The 12735-nt window shown below is 41.3% G+C and overlaps 1 protein-coding gene across 1 annotated transcript; it reads left to right on the forward strand.

The window, feature by feature from the left end:
• The first annotated feature begins 668 nt into the window (after positions 1-668).
• LOC102303881 (myosin heavy chain, fast skeletal muscle) lies at positions 669-12235 on the forward strand. Its single transcript, XM_042224943.1, has 41 exons — positions 669-721; positions 924-977; positions 1407-1619; positions 1998-2141; positions 2235-2391; positions 2596-2623; positions 2707-2818; positions 2904-2996; positions 3079-3142; positions 3230-3328; positions 3458-3561; positions 3664-3802; positions 3894-4012; positions 4110-4259; positions 4382-4552; positions 4664-4970; positions 5065-5138; positions 5215-5302; positions 5405-5522; positions 5634-5757; positions 5853-5989; positions 6091-6346; positions 6432-6674; positions 6762-6938; positions 7022-7167; positions 7260-7350; positions 7427-7816; positions 7917-8043; positions 8417-8535; positions 8622-8818; positions 8896-9079; positions 9158-9323; positions 9439-9563; positions 9821-10129; positions 10224-10427; positions 10516-10641; positions 10755-10925; positions 11021-11125; positions 11216-11311; positions 11425-11556; positions 12081-12235. Exons 3-41 carry the CDS (start codon positions 1419-1421, stop codon positions 12099-12101), a joined length of 5814 nt encoding a protein of 1937 aa, XP_042080877.1. The 5' UTR covers positions 669-721; positions 924-977; positions 1407-1418; the 3' UTR covers positions 12102-12235.
• Positions 12236-12735: the final 500 nt, after the last annotated feature.

The raw sequence follows: 12735 nt of genomic DNA on the forward strand, positions 1-12735 counted from the left end.
GCTGCATTAAAGAGATTATTGTAAAGACCAACACAATGTCTGAACTTCAGTAACCGATCACCAGAACAATATTTAGACAAAGTTCAAAAATGTTGCATTGCCAGTGTCTTCATCTATTTATACACTTTTTGAGGCTTCCTGTTTGACAGCGGTGCTTTGTGTGGCATCTTTACTGCAGCAGTGAAATACTTTACAACAGGACAATGGTGTTCTGTGCTCTCTGTCACATACGTCAGTGCCTTAGGATCTATTGATTCCTATTTTGAATATATAAATTATACCGAGTAGTATTTTAATTAATGACAATAGAAAGCAAAGCCACACTTATCTAATGACACCAGTGAGGTTAATATATTTACTTTTATTTAGACTTTTACTATATTTATAATTACATAATTATATTTACATATGTAAATACAATTATATTTACTATAATGTGTCATTCACTCTTGATATTATTTCCCGATTAAAATTGTTGACATTGCCTGAAACATGCCTCTGTAAACAAGTCATTCAGAATATGTGACAACTAAAAAGTGAAAGAGCCTGTTGATCAGTGACGAACGACGACAGGGGACAGAGCGGAGGCAAAAATACTCAAGGAAATAGCACAAAACAACCTGACCAAATAAAGGAGGCCATTTCTGCTGAGTGAACACTGATCTCCCTATATAAGAAGGAAGGCTGGACACCCACAAGGACTGCCAAGCCTCCAGTCAAGGTGAGTGACTTACAGTCTTTTATTAGCAGGAGGAGAGCCAGCAGCTTAATGAACAATGCAGGGCATGATCATTTACTGCCAGAGACAGGACCGCTGTGCTAATGCCAGGACTTTACTGCAGACCGAGTGCCTTTTTATTTATTTTATTAGTTTAATTACACTTATTCATTTGAACAATTTATCTTTTCTTTTTCTTCATCAGAACCCTCACAGGACCATCAACAGCTGTTTTTTTTTTCTGAAGGGAGGGGAAAAGGTAATTGCTTTCCATGTTTATCAAAAGACACTTTTAATTAATAGCATTGTTTATATGCTGTAAATGAGACTTTGATGCTTGAATATCCAGCTGTTCGTTTAGCATTTTGTGAGATGGCTTACAAATCAATTAACAGAGTTCACGTTGAGGCTTCTCACTTTATTAACATGTTTGAATCATTGAATAAAGATGAGAAATTGTTAGTTTTGTTCAGTGCCTAGTGCCTTTTACCTCTTAATATTTTAATATTTTGGAGCAGATATAGGCAGTCGTGGGTTACACACAGATTGGAGTGTTTGTTACAAAGTATTTTAAACACAGTCCAGCTGTCACTTCATTTGACATCCACAACAGCTTCAGGATTCTTTATCCTCATGCATCATGAGCGAGAAGAAATAATGACTGTTGTCTTGTTTTACTTACTTGCAGTAAAGAGTCATCATGGGAGACGCAGAGATGGAGTGTTTTGGCCCGGCGGCCGTTTACCTCCGCAAGCCAGAAAGAGAGCGCATTGAAGCCCAGAACACTCCATTTGATGCTAAAACAGCATACTTTGTGACTGAGCCCAAAGAAATGTACCTCAAGGGGAAACTTATTAAGAGAGAGGGCGGCAAAGCCACCGTGGAGACTCTGTGCGGGAAGGTGAGAGTGCCTTGACTCTGCAAAACCTTTTTTATTGTTATTGTAGTGTAAATGTTATAGAGCCGAGCTGCATGAGCCAGACTACTTGATTGAGTGGGTGAGTTCAAATATCTGAGTGCAACAGCTGCACTGATGCTAGTGTGGTCTCAGGAATGAAGGCCTCAGGATTGTATGCATATTAGAAAAAAATAACTAAGCAGCACAGCTTCATTTTCAGCTAAAATAAAACAGAATAGCAGGAAATGAATTATGTGCACGTGTTGTTTTTCTGACCTCTAAGGGAATAGATAAACTGATTGTCTTTGCTTGTTTAATAAGTTTGGAACACTTGCCCACTGATATCTGTGCCACTAATGTTTTTTTCTGTCTGTGCGTTAGACTATCACCGTGAAAGAAGATGAAGTCTTCCCCATGAACCCTCCAAAGTTCGATAAGATTGAGGACATGGCCATGATGACCCACCTCAGTGAGCCTACTGTGCTGTATAACCTCAAAGAGCGCTATGCAGCATGGATGATCTACGTGAGTTTGTCTTGATCAGAACTCCATAGCTGATACTCGTGCTCATGACAAAAGGAAGATCTGCATCATAAATGATCCTCTCTGACTCCGCAGACCTACTCTGGGCTGTTCTGCGTCACTGTGAACCCCTACAAGTGGCTCCCAGTGTATGATTCAATGGTTGTGGCAGGATACAGGGGCAAGAAGAGAGTTGAGGCTCCACCCCACATCTTCTCCATCTCTGATAACGCCTATCAGTTCATGCTCCAAGGTATGAAGCATGTGTCGCAGCACTTTGCATGTGATACCAGGCTCATATAACAAGAGAGGAACAATTTATAAGTTTTGAACTTACCTTGTGGAGTAGTAGTAAAGATAAAATAACTTACATATACACATTAAGCTCTGATAGTGGGTCACCGCATTACTGTTAATATAAATGATGGCCAATATCTTTGTTACTGTTTCTCCACAGACCGTGAGAATCAGTCCATCCTTATCACGTAAGTTTCTTTTTTAGAATTCAGCAAATGATTACCCAGTGCAAGGGGGTTTTCTTGCTAATGAGGTGTTTTTGTGACTACAGTGGAGAATCTGGTGCAGGAAAGACTGTCAACACTAAGCGTGTCATCCAGTACTTTGCGACAATCGCAGTGGCTGGAGGAAAGAAAACCGAGCAAGTCCCTGGAAAAATGCAGGTAAGTCATGCAATGTGTTTTAAATTATGTATATGAAAATAAAGAAATACACAAAATGCAAACATGTGTCATTTTAAACTTTCAGGGGTCCCTTGAGGATCAAATCATTGCAGCTAATCCACTGCTGGAGGCTTATGGTAATGCCAAAACAGTGAGGAATGACAACTCATCCCGTTTTGTAAGTGTCTATAAATTAAGCCTTTCTAAATAAATTTTTTTTTAAAAATCATCATACTAATCCAGTCTTTTCTTTTTAAAAGGGTAAATTCATCAGAATCCATTTTGGCACAACTGGGAAATTGGCCTCAGCTGACATTGAAACATGTGAGGCTACAAATGATCAAGCACATCCTTTGTCTCTGTCCTGTTAGCCTATGGACTTTCTTATCCTCATCCTGATTTGTTTTACAGATCTGCTGGAGAAGTCTCGAGTGACGTTCCAGCTCTCTGCTGAGAGGAGCTACCATATCTTCTATCAGCTCACAACAGGCCACAAACCTGAGCTCATCGGTTAGAGAATAATAATGAAAATATCTCAGTTTTTCCATAGCTTGGAAACAACAATATATAACATATATGTGTTGTTTCTCTGTATTGTATAGCGTATTATATTGACATGTATTTTTTTGTTTTCTTTAGAGGCTCTCCTGATCACCACAAACCCATACGACTATCCCATGATCAGTCAAGGTGAAATCACTGTCAAGAGTATCAATGACGTTGAAGAATTCATCGCTACTGATGTAAGAAAATGATTAAATATAGGTTACTATAAAAAAAACAATTAGGACTGTATTAAATGAAAGAGCTTTGTGTGAATGACTTATTTATTTGAATATTCCTAGACTGCCATTGACATCCTGGGCTTCACCGCAGAGGAGAAAATTAGCATGTATAAACTGACCGGAGCTGCGATGCAACACGGAAACATGAAGTTCAAGCAGAAGCAGCGAGAAGAGCAGGCTGAGCCAGATGGCACTGAGGGTATGTTGGACCTTAAAAAAAAACCTTTAAGTATGAAACAAACTAAAAACACTATTGCTAATTGTCCTACTGCCTTTCTCTCTACTCTCAGTCGCGGATAAAATCGCCTACCTTATGGGCCTGAACTCATCTGACTTGCTTAAGGCACTGTGCTACCCAAGAGTCAAAGTTGGAAACGAGTTTGTGACTAAGGGTCAGACTGTCCCGCAGGTGAAATATCCTAATCCATCCCGTTTTTACCACTTTAACAGTTTATTTGTGTGACATTCTCTCATGCTTTGTCTTTGTTGTCGATCTGTAAAATCAGGTCAACAACGCCGTCTCGGCGCTCTGCAAGTCCGTCTATGAGAAAATGTTCTTGTGGATGGTCGTCAGAATCAACGAGATGTTGGACACAAAGCAGCCGAGACAGTTCTTCATCGGTGTGCTCGACATCGCTGGATTCGAAATCTTTGATGTAAGTGAGCCGGAAATGCACCGTTTTATACCTTTGTTATTGAAACATTTCTTTCAAGAAGCTTTGCTTTGGACAGATTTTAATGATGAGTTTGATATAATAAGGATTTTTTCCCTTTTCAGTTCAACAGCCTGGAACAGCTGTGCATCAACTTCACCAATGAAAAACTGCAACAGTTTTTCAACCATCACATGTTTGTCCTGGAGCAAGAAGAGTACAAGAAAGAGGGCATTGAATGGGAGTTCATTGACTTTGGTATGGACTTGGCTGCCTGCATTGAGCTTATTGAGAAGGTAAAGACACTTTGTGTTTTTTTTACCACATGAACTCTGTACTGTGTGTTGATAAAAACAGAAATCAGTCTGAAGCCTTGAAATAATTTGCTTCATGTTTCATCATGGCAGCCAATGGGCATCTTCTCCATCCTTGAAGAGGAGTGCATTGTCCCCAAGGCAACAGACATGACCTTCAAGAGCAAACTCTATGACCAGCATGTTGGCAAAAGTGCCCCCTTCCAGAAACCAAAGCCTGCCAAAGGCAAAGCTGAGGCCCACTTCTCCCTGGTGCACTATGCTGGTACTGTTGACTACAATGTCGTCGGTTGGCTGGAGAAGAACAAAGACCCCCTGAACGACTCTGTGGTACAGCTCTACCAGAAGTCTTCAACAAAGCTGTTGGCTTTCCTGTATGCATCTCATGCCGCTTCAGAAGGTATCAATTGTAATTTCTCCACAGTTTTTTAGATATTAAAAATGCATTGCCATTTCTTGCTTTAATCATTTCATTGTAACTGTCCCACTGACAGCTGAGGGTGGTGGTGGCAAGAAAGGTGGCAAAAAGAAGGGTGGCTCCTTCCAGACGGTGTCTGCATTGTTCAGGGTAAGATGTGGAAGAATCACTTACTAGAGACACTTGTCATTTATTTTGTTAACTCAATGCTGTTTTAATGCTTCAGGAGAATCTGGGCAAGCTGATGACCAACCTGAGGAGCACTCATCCTCACTTTGTGCGCTGCTTGATTCCCAATGAGTCAAAGACTCCAGGTACATGGCTGAAAGAAATCAAACCTGTGATGTGCTTTCACTGTTTCACATTTTCATTCTGTCACTCTTGTCAAAATGTGTTTATTTAACGACATATTACAGGCCTCATGGAGAACTTCCTGGTCATCCACCAGCTGAGGTGTAACGGTGTGCTGGAGGGGATCAGGATCTGCAGGAAAGGGTTCCCCAGCAGAATCCTCTACGGTGACTTCAAGCAGAGGTAACACTGCTAGCATCTTCACTGACAATGAAACGTTTTTTTATTATTATTACTTTTATTATTATCTTAAAGCCACTGCATCTGACTTGGTGATTGAACTCTTTACTTTAGATACAAGGTATTGAATGCTAGCGTCATTCCTGAGGGACAGTTCATTGACAACAAGAAGGCCTCAGAGAAACTTCTGGGATCCATCAACGTGGACCACTCTCAGTACAAGTTTGGTCACACCAAGGTAGAGAAAGAAAAATCTCTCTGGAAAATGCTGTTTATGCTGAAATGTGGAGAATAGTTAACAAATTAAAAATAATTTGTATTAATAACTTTCAGGTGTTCTTCAAAGCCGGTCTGCTGGGAACTCTGGAGGAGATGAGAGACGAGAAGCTGGCTGAGCTGGTCACAATGACTCAGGCTCTCTGCAGAGGTTTCCTCATGAGGCGTGAGTTTGTCAAGATGATGGAGAGGAGGTAAGCTGTCTGTTGCTGACGCTGTAACAGACGTTTGTGAAACCTGCAATTTAATTTGTAAAACAAACATTTTATAACTCGTCCTTTCTTTCTTTTATCAGAGATGCTATTTTCTCCATCCAGTACAACATCCGTTCATTCATGAATGTCAAAACCTGGCCGTGGATGAAGCTGTACTTCAAGATTAAGCCTCTGCTGAAGAGTGCAGAGACGGAGAAAGAGATGGCCGCAATGAAAGAGACCTTTGAAAAGACCAAAGAGGATCTGGCAAAGGCTCTGGCTAAGAAGAAAGAGCTGGAGGAAAAGATGGTTTCTCTGCTGCAGGAGAAGAATGACTTACTGTTACAAGTGCAGTCTGTGAGTTCAGTCGCTACCTTGCATGCACAGTGTCTACAGATTATCAAAGAATTAATTTGATTAACAAACTTGTGTTGCCTTTTAGGAAGGTGAAAACCTTGCTGATGCAGAGGAAAGGTGTGAGGGGCTCATTAAAGCAAAAATCCAGCTCGAGGCCAGACTCAAAGAGACAGCTGAGAGACTGGAGGATGAGGAGGAAATGAACGCTGAGCTGACTGCAAAGAAGAGGAAGCTGGAGGACGAGTGCTCTGAGCTGAAGAAGGATATTGATGACTTGGAGCTGACCCTGGCCAAAGTGGAAAAGGAGAAACATGCCACTGAGAACAAGGTCATGCTCCCTCTTTTAACAATGTATTGTTTTGCTTAAGTGTTGAGAAAATCATTTGTAAGTTTATATTCATGTCAACTTCTGTAGGTCAAAAACCTCACAGAGGAACTGGCTGCTCAAGATGAGTCCATTGCCAAGCTGAGCAAAGAAAAGAAAGCCCTCCAAGAGGCCCATCAGCAGACCCTCGATGACCTGCAGGCAGAGGAAGACAAAGTTAACAGTCTGACGAAGGCCAAGACCAAGCTGGAGCAGCAAGTGGATGATGTGAGTATTTTTAAAACGCATCTGAAAACCAACAGTCCACTAATACACTTTCTAAATCCATGAAATATCTCTGTCTTTGGTAGCTTGAAGGTTCCCTGGAGCAAGAAAAGAAGCTTCGCATGGACCTTGAGCGGGCTAAAAGAAAGCTTGAAGGTGACCTTAAACTGGCCCAAGAAACCATCATGGATCTGGAGAATGATAAGCAGCAATCTGATGAGAAAATAAAGAAGTAAGCAAAATAATTCATATGTATTTATCTGCACTAAAATATTCTCTGATAAATACAACTGTAATATGCCATTATCATTTTTTCCCCTTTAGGAAGGACTTTGAGATTAGCCAGCTCCTGAACAAGATTGAGGATGAGCAATCTCTGGGACTGCAGTTACAGAAGAAGATAAAGGAACTTCAGGTATAATTAGAAGTATTTACTATAGCAAAAAATCTTCAAATATGTTCAACTCAGCTTAAACTTTTTTGTGCTTTAGGCTCGTATTGAGGAGCTTGAGGAGGAGATTGAGGCTGAACGTGCTGCTCGGGCCAAGGTGGAGAAGCAGAGGTCTGATCTCTCCAGAGAGCTGGAGGAGATCAGTGAGAGACTCGAGGAAGCTGGTGGAGCAACTGCAGCTCAGATTGAGATGAACAAGAAGCGCGAGGCCGAGTTTCAGAAGCTGCGGCGTGATCTCGAAGAGGCCACCCTGCAGCACGAAGCCACCGCCGCAGCTCTCCGCAAGAAGCAGGCTGACAGCGTGGCCGAGCTAGGAGAGCAGATTGATAACCTGCAGAGAGTCAAACAGAAGCTGGAGAAAGAGAAAAGCGAGTACAAGATGGAGATTGATGACCTTGCAAGCAACATGGAGGGTATTGCCAAAGCCAAGGTAATCAGAGCGCAAAACTTGCAAAAGTGGAAAATAAACTGTAATTTTATTATCTATGTATGTATTTATTTATTTGCTAATACATAATTTATTTCATCAGGCAAACCTTGAGAAGATGTGCAGGACATTGGAAGATCAGCTAAATGAGCTCAAGTCAAAGAACGATGAAAATGTTCGTCAGCTGAATGATATCGGTGCACAAAAAGCACGACTTCAGACTGAAAATGGTACGAAACTCACTTCATATGAAAATCATGTTTTGTATTACCTTAAAAAATGAAATGACTGACTAAGGAGCCGAGATTCACCATTAACTACTTCACCTGGTGGGCTGTGATAGTGGTACTGAGGCAAAATGCAACCAGCAGCGAGATCTGTAACAATGGAAATTCACATACATTTTTACAAGTTAAAAATGTAGTGATGTGGATATTTCTAACCTCATTAGGAATGCTATTCACAAGTTTAGGGTTCATTAAGGTTTTTAATATCTTTCTTCTTCAGTTGCAACAGCAGAAAATTTATTGTGCATCAGTGTATGCTTATTTCCTGCTCTTGTTGCTGTTGAGTGCTGCTAATAACTAAAGAATCGTTGCTTAGGTGAATATTCACGCCAGATCGAGGAGAAAGAAGCTCTCGTGTCTCAGCTGACCAGAGGCAAACTGGCCTACACTCAGCAAATTGAGGAGCTTAAGAGGCACATAGAGGAGGAAGTCAAGGTAACAGAATTTGAAAACTGTGTGAGAAGAAAAGGCGAAAAAATGTTTTCTGTCAAATAATTATCTGGTTTTTGTTTGGATTATAGGCCAAGAACGCCCTGGCTCATGCTGTCCAGTCAGCTCGTCACGACTGTGACCTCCTCAGGGAGCAGTATGAGGAGGAGCAGGAGGCCAAAGCTGAGCTGCAGCGTTCAATGTCCAAGGCAAACAGCGAGGTGGCTCAGTGGAGGACCAAATATGAAACTGATGCTATTCAGCGCACTGAGGAGCTGGAGGAGGCAAAGTAAGTCTCCAACCTTATATTTTTTCTCGTGTCGTGATTAATATACAGCAAGTCTGAAAATTGAATGTTCTTAACAGGAAAAAGCTCGCCCAGCGTCTCCAGGATGCAGAGGAGTCCATCGAAGCTGTGAATGCAAAATGTGCCTCTCTGGAAAAGACCAAACAGAGACTGCAGGGTGAAGTGGAGGACCTGATGATCGACGTGGAGAGAGCTAATGCTCTGGCTGCTAACCTTGACAAGAAGCAGAGAAACTTTGACAAGGTACGGTATTTTTATTTGTATATAAATATGATGAGAGTTTAAAAGAAAGAGAAACTAAATAGTTTGCTGTATCTTCAGGTTCTTGCAGAGTGGAAACAGAAGTATGAGGAAAGCCAGGCAGAGCTGGAGGGAGCTCAGAAGGAGGCTCGTTCTCTCAGCACTGAGCTGTTCAAGATGAAAAACTCCTACGAGGAAGCTCTTGATCACCTGGAGACCCTGAAGAGGGAGAACAAGAACCTGCAACGTAAGACCATTAATCCAGTTTTCACCAAGCACTCTGTCAATAAAATACACTTGAGAAGAATTTTGAATGTTTAAATCGACCAGTATGCTCATGTACTGAAAATCTGCTTGAACAGAGGAGATATCAGACCTGAGTGAACAACTTGGCGAGACCGGTAAAACCATCCATGAGCTTGAGAAGGGAAAGAAGACAGTGGAAAGTGAGAAGTCAGAAATCCAGACAGCTTTGGAAGAGGCCGAGGTAAAACTGAATCTACGATTCCTGAGCTGAGTTTGGCTTCTGTGCAAAAGAAGTGCATGTTCTGCTCAAACAATTTGAAGCATATCTGTGTGAGATTTATCCTTGAAAAGTATTCGATGCGCTATGTCTGAGCTATTTTTTCTTCTTTATTCACCAGTTTGTACACTCAGTACAAACTGTACAAACACTCAGTTTGTATATTCATACTAAAGGAGACGTTGTGTGCTGTAGTTAATATGGTTCACTCTTTTTCAAAGGCTACTCTGGAGCACGAGGAATCCAAGATCCTCCGCATTCAGCTTGAGCTGACCCAAGTCAAGAGTGAAGTTGACAGGAAGATTGCAGAGAAGGATGAGGAGATTGAACAGATCAAGAGGAACAGCCAGAGAGTGATCGAGTCCATGCAAAGTACTCTGGATGCTGAGGTCAGGAGCAGGAATGATGCCCTGAGAATCAAGAAGAAGATGGAGGGAGACCTGAATGAGATGGAGATTCAGCTGAGTCATGCCAACCGCCAGGCAGCTGAATCCCAGAAACAGCTGAGGAATGTGCAGGGACAGCTGAAGGTGGGTCCACTGAAGGATTTGCCCGAACTTTCTAAAATTATCTGAAAAGTAGCTTAAAGTGGGTACTGTTACCTCTTAATGTCGCACATTTCAGGATGCCCAGCTCCATCTTGATGAAGCCATTAGAAGCCAGGAAGACATGAAGGAGCAGGTTGCAATGGTGGAGCGCAGAAACAACCTGATGCAGGCTGAGATCGAGGAGCTGAGAGTTGCACTGGAGCAAACAGAGAGAGGCCGCAAGATTGCTGAACAGGAGCTGGTTGATGCCAGCGAGCGTGTGGGACTGCTGCACTCTCAGGTTAGTTACGATTCAAAAGCTTCATATTTTTATAATTTGAAGGGTGAAAGTCCAAATATGTGATTCATTATCCTGTATTTCCTTTCAGAACACCAGCCTTATCAACACCAAGAAGAAGCTGGAGGCTGATTTCATTCAGATTCAAGGTGAAGTGGAAGATGCTGTCCAGGAGGCCAGAAATGCTGAAGAAAAGGCCAAGAAGGCCATCACTGATGTGAGCCACCCTGATGAATGTCTATAGTGCAGTAGCATTACTCTACCAACTATATTAGTTGGTACAACAATACAAATGACAGTTACAACAATACATATGATATGAAATTTCAGGCTGCCATGATGGCAGAAGAGCTGAAGAAGGAGCAGGACACCAGTGCTCATTTGGAGAGGATGAAGAAGAACCTGGAGGTGACAGTGAAGGACCTGCAGCACCGCCTTGATGAAGCTGAGAACCTGGCCATGAAAGGCGGCAAGAAGCAGCTCCAGAAACTGGAGGCTAGGGTAAAGACCATTTTCACCAGCATGACCTCAACTGTTTTTAATCACAGTATTTATTTTTGAACTCCCATCATTGTCATACATTGTTCATATTTTAGGTACGTGAGCTTGAATCTGAAGTTGAATCTGAGCAAAGACGAGGAGCTGAAGCTGTCAAAGGTGTTCGCAAGTATGAGAGAAGAGTGAAAGAGCTTACCTATCAGGTAGGAAGGTGTTTTATTTGATTTTGTTGATGCTGGTATCCCGGGAAAGTTCATATGATTACATTTGCTGTGACTTTATGTAAACTGCAGACAGAGGAGGACAAGAAGAATATTGTCAGGCTTCAAGATCTGGTGGATAAGCTGCAGCTGAAAGTGAAGGCCTACAAGAGACAGGCTGAGGAGGCTGTAAGTTAAAATGTTTCACAGTATTAAATACTTTGCTGTTTATGAGTCAGTCATTTATTCTCTGTAGCTTCAGTCTTTATGACAGTTAACTCCATTGTTTTATCTCATTGTAGGAGGAGCAAGCCAATACTCACATTTCAAGGCTGAGGAAGGTTCAGCACGAGCTGGAGGAAGCTCAGGAGCGCGCTGACATCGCTGAGTCCCAGGTCAACAAGCTGAGGGCTAAGAGTCGTGAAATTGGAAAAGTAAGTAATGCGTAAAATTCATGCATTCATAATTGATTTTTCCCTAATTATGAAATTTCAAACTTCTCAGGTGAAATTATTAGTCAAGTTATTTTTGCTTAATTTCTGACACACACACACAGACAAATGTGTACATAAACAAACACTCTCTAAACACTCAGTTTCAGAGATTGTGTTTTGCTTTAAAATCTTCATGATGTCAAAGAAAGCAGGTATACCTAAGCTGTCACTGTAAACTTCACCCATCAAATCTTCTAAATGTGAGGGGCAGCCAATCAGAAGAAAGCTAGCTTAAAGGCGGGGGGAAAGGAGCTAAAATGGTTATGTTTCAGACAAATAATAAACTGTGTATAAGATTAATGGGTATTATCTTAAATAATGAACAACTAAAACACAGTACTGGAAATGATCAAAAAAGGTCTCTTTAAAGACAGAATATTTTCTCTGTCTTCACGGGACAAAGTTTTCCTTCCACAGTTTGAGTGAACTTATCATGTGTGTGTGTGTTTTTCTGTCTGTTTCAGGGAAAGGAAGCTGAAGAATAAGCTGCAACTTCTATGAGAGACTCAAATGAGAATCATAAAATATGATTTTTCGTTGAAATGCTCTCATTAAATGTTGTTGACTTGGCCAGTCTGCTGTCTTTAAACGTTCCACAATAAAAACAAAATCCTTCAAATCTGAGTGTCTTCATAGTTTTTATTGGATATATTATATTATATTATATTATATTATATTATATTATATTATATTTGGTGCCTTGTTTTTTGAGACTGGAATCTAGTCAGTAAAAGTAAGGAAAAAAATGCATAAGGTCAGGCATCGCACAAGAAAGTCCAGGCAGGATGGAGCAGGTGGAGATGAGTGTGACGGGGATTAGTGACAGAAGGGTAACAAGTGGTTTAGAGACAAAGTTAGAGAGGTAAGGCTGAGATGGTTTGGGTTTGCAGAGGATATATTAGATGGGGGATGTTGAATATAAGGGAAGAGGAAAAGAACAGAGGAAATTCATGGATGTAATGAAGAACACCACACGGATGGTTGGTGTGACAGAGGAGGATGCTAGTGATAGCGTGAGATGGAGATGATCTGCTCTCGTTATCTCTGTATTACACATATTTACTTTTCTTTTTATTCCACAAGTGTAAACCCACAAGTTGTGGTTGAAGGAGCAGCAAA

This window comes from Haplochromis burtoni, unplaced genomic scaffold (genome assembly GCF_018398535.1).
Source record: "Haplochromis burtoni strain Fernald_Lab_line unplaced genomic scaffold, NCSU_Asbu1 Contig_156, whole genome shotgun sequence".
In the NCBI taxonomy this organism is placed as follows: Eukaryota; Metazoa; Chordata; class Actinopteri; order Cichliformes; family Cichlidae; genus Haplochromis; species Haplochromis burtoni.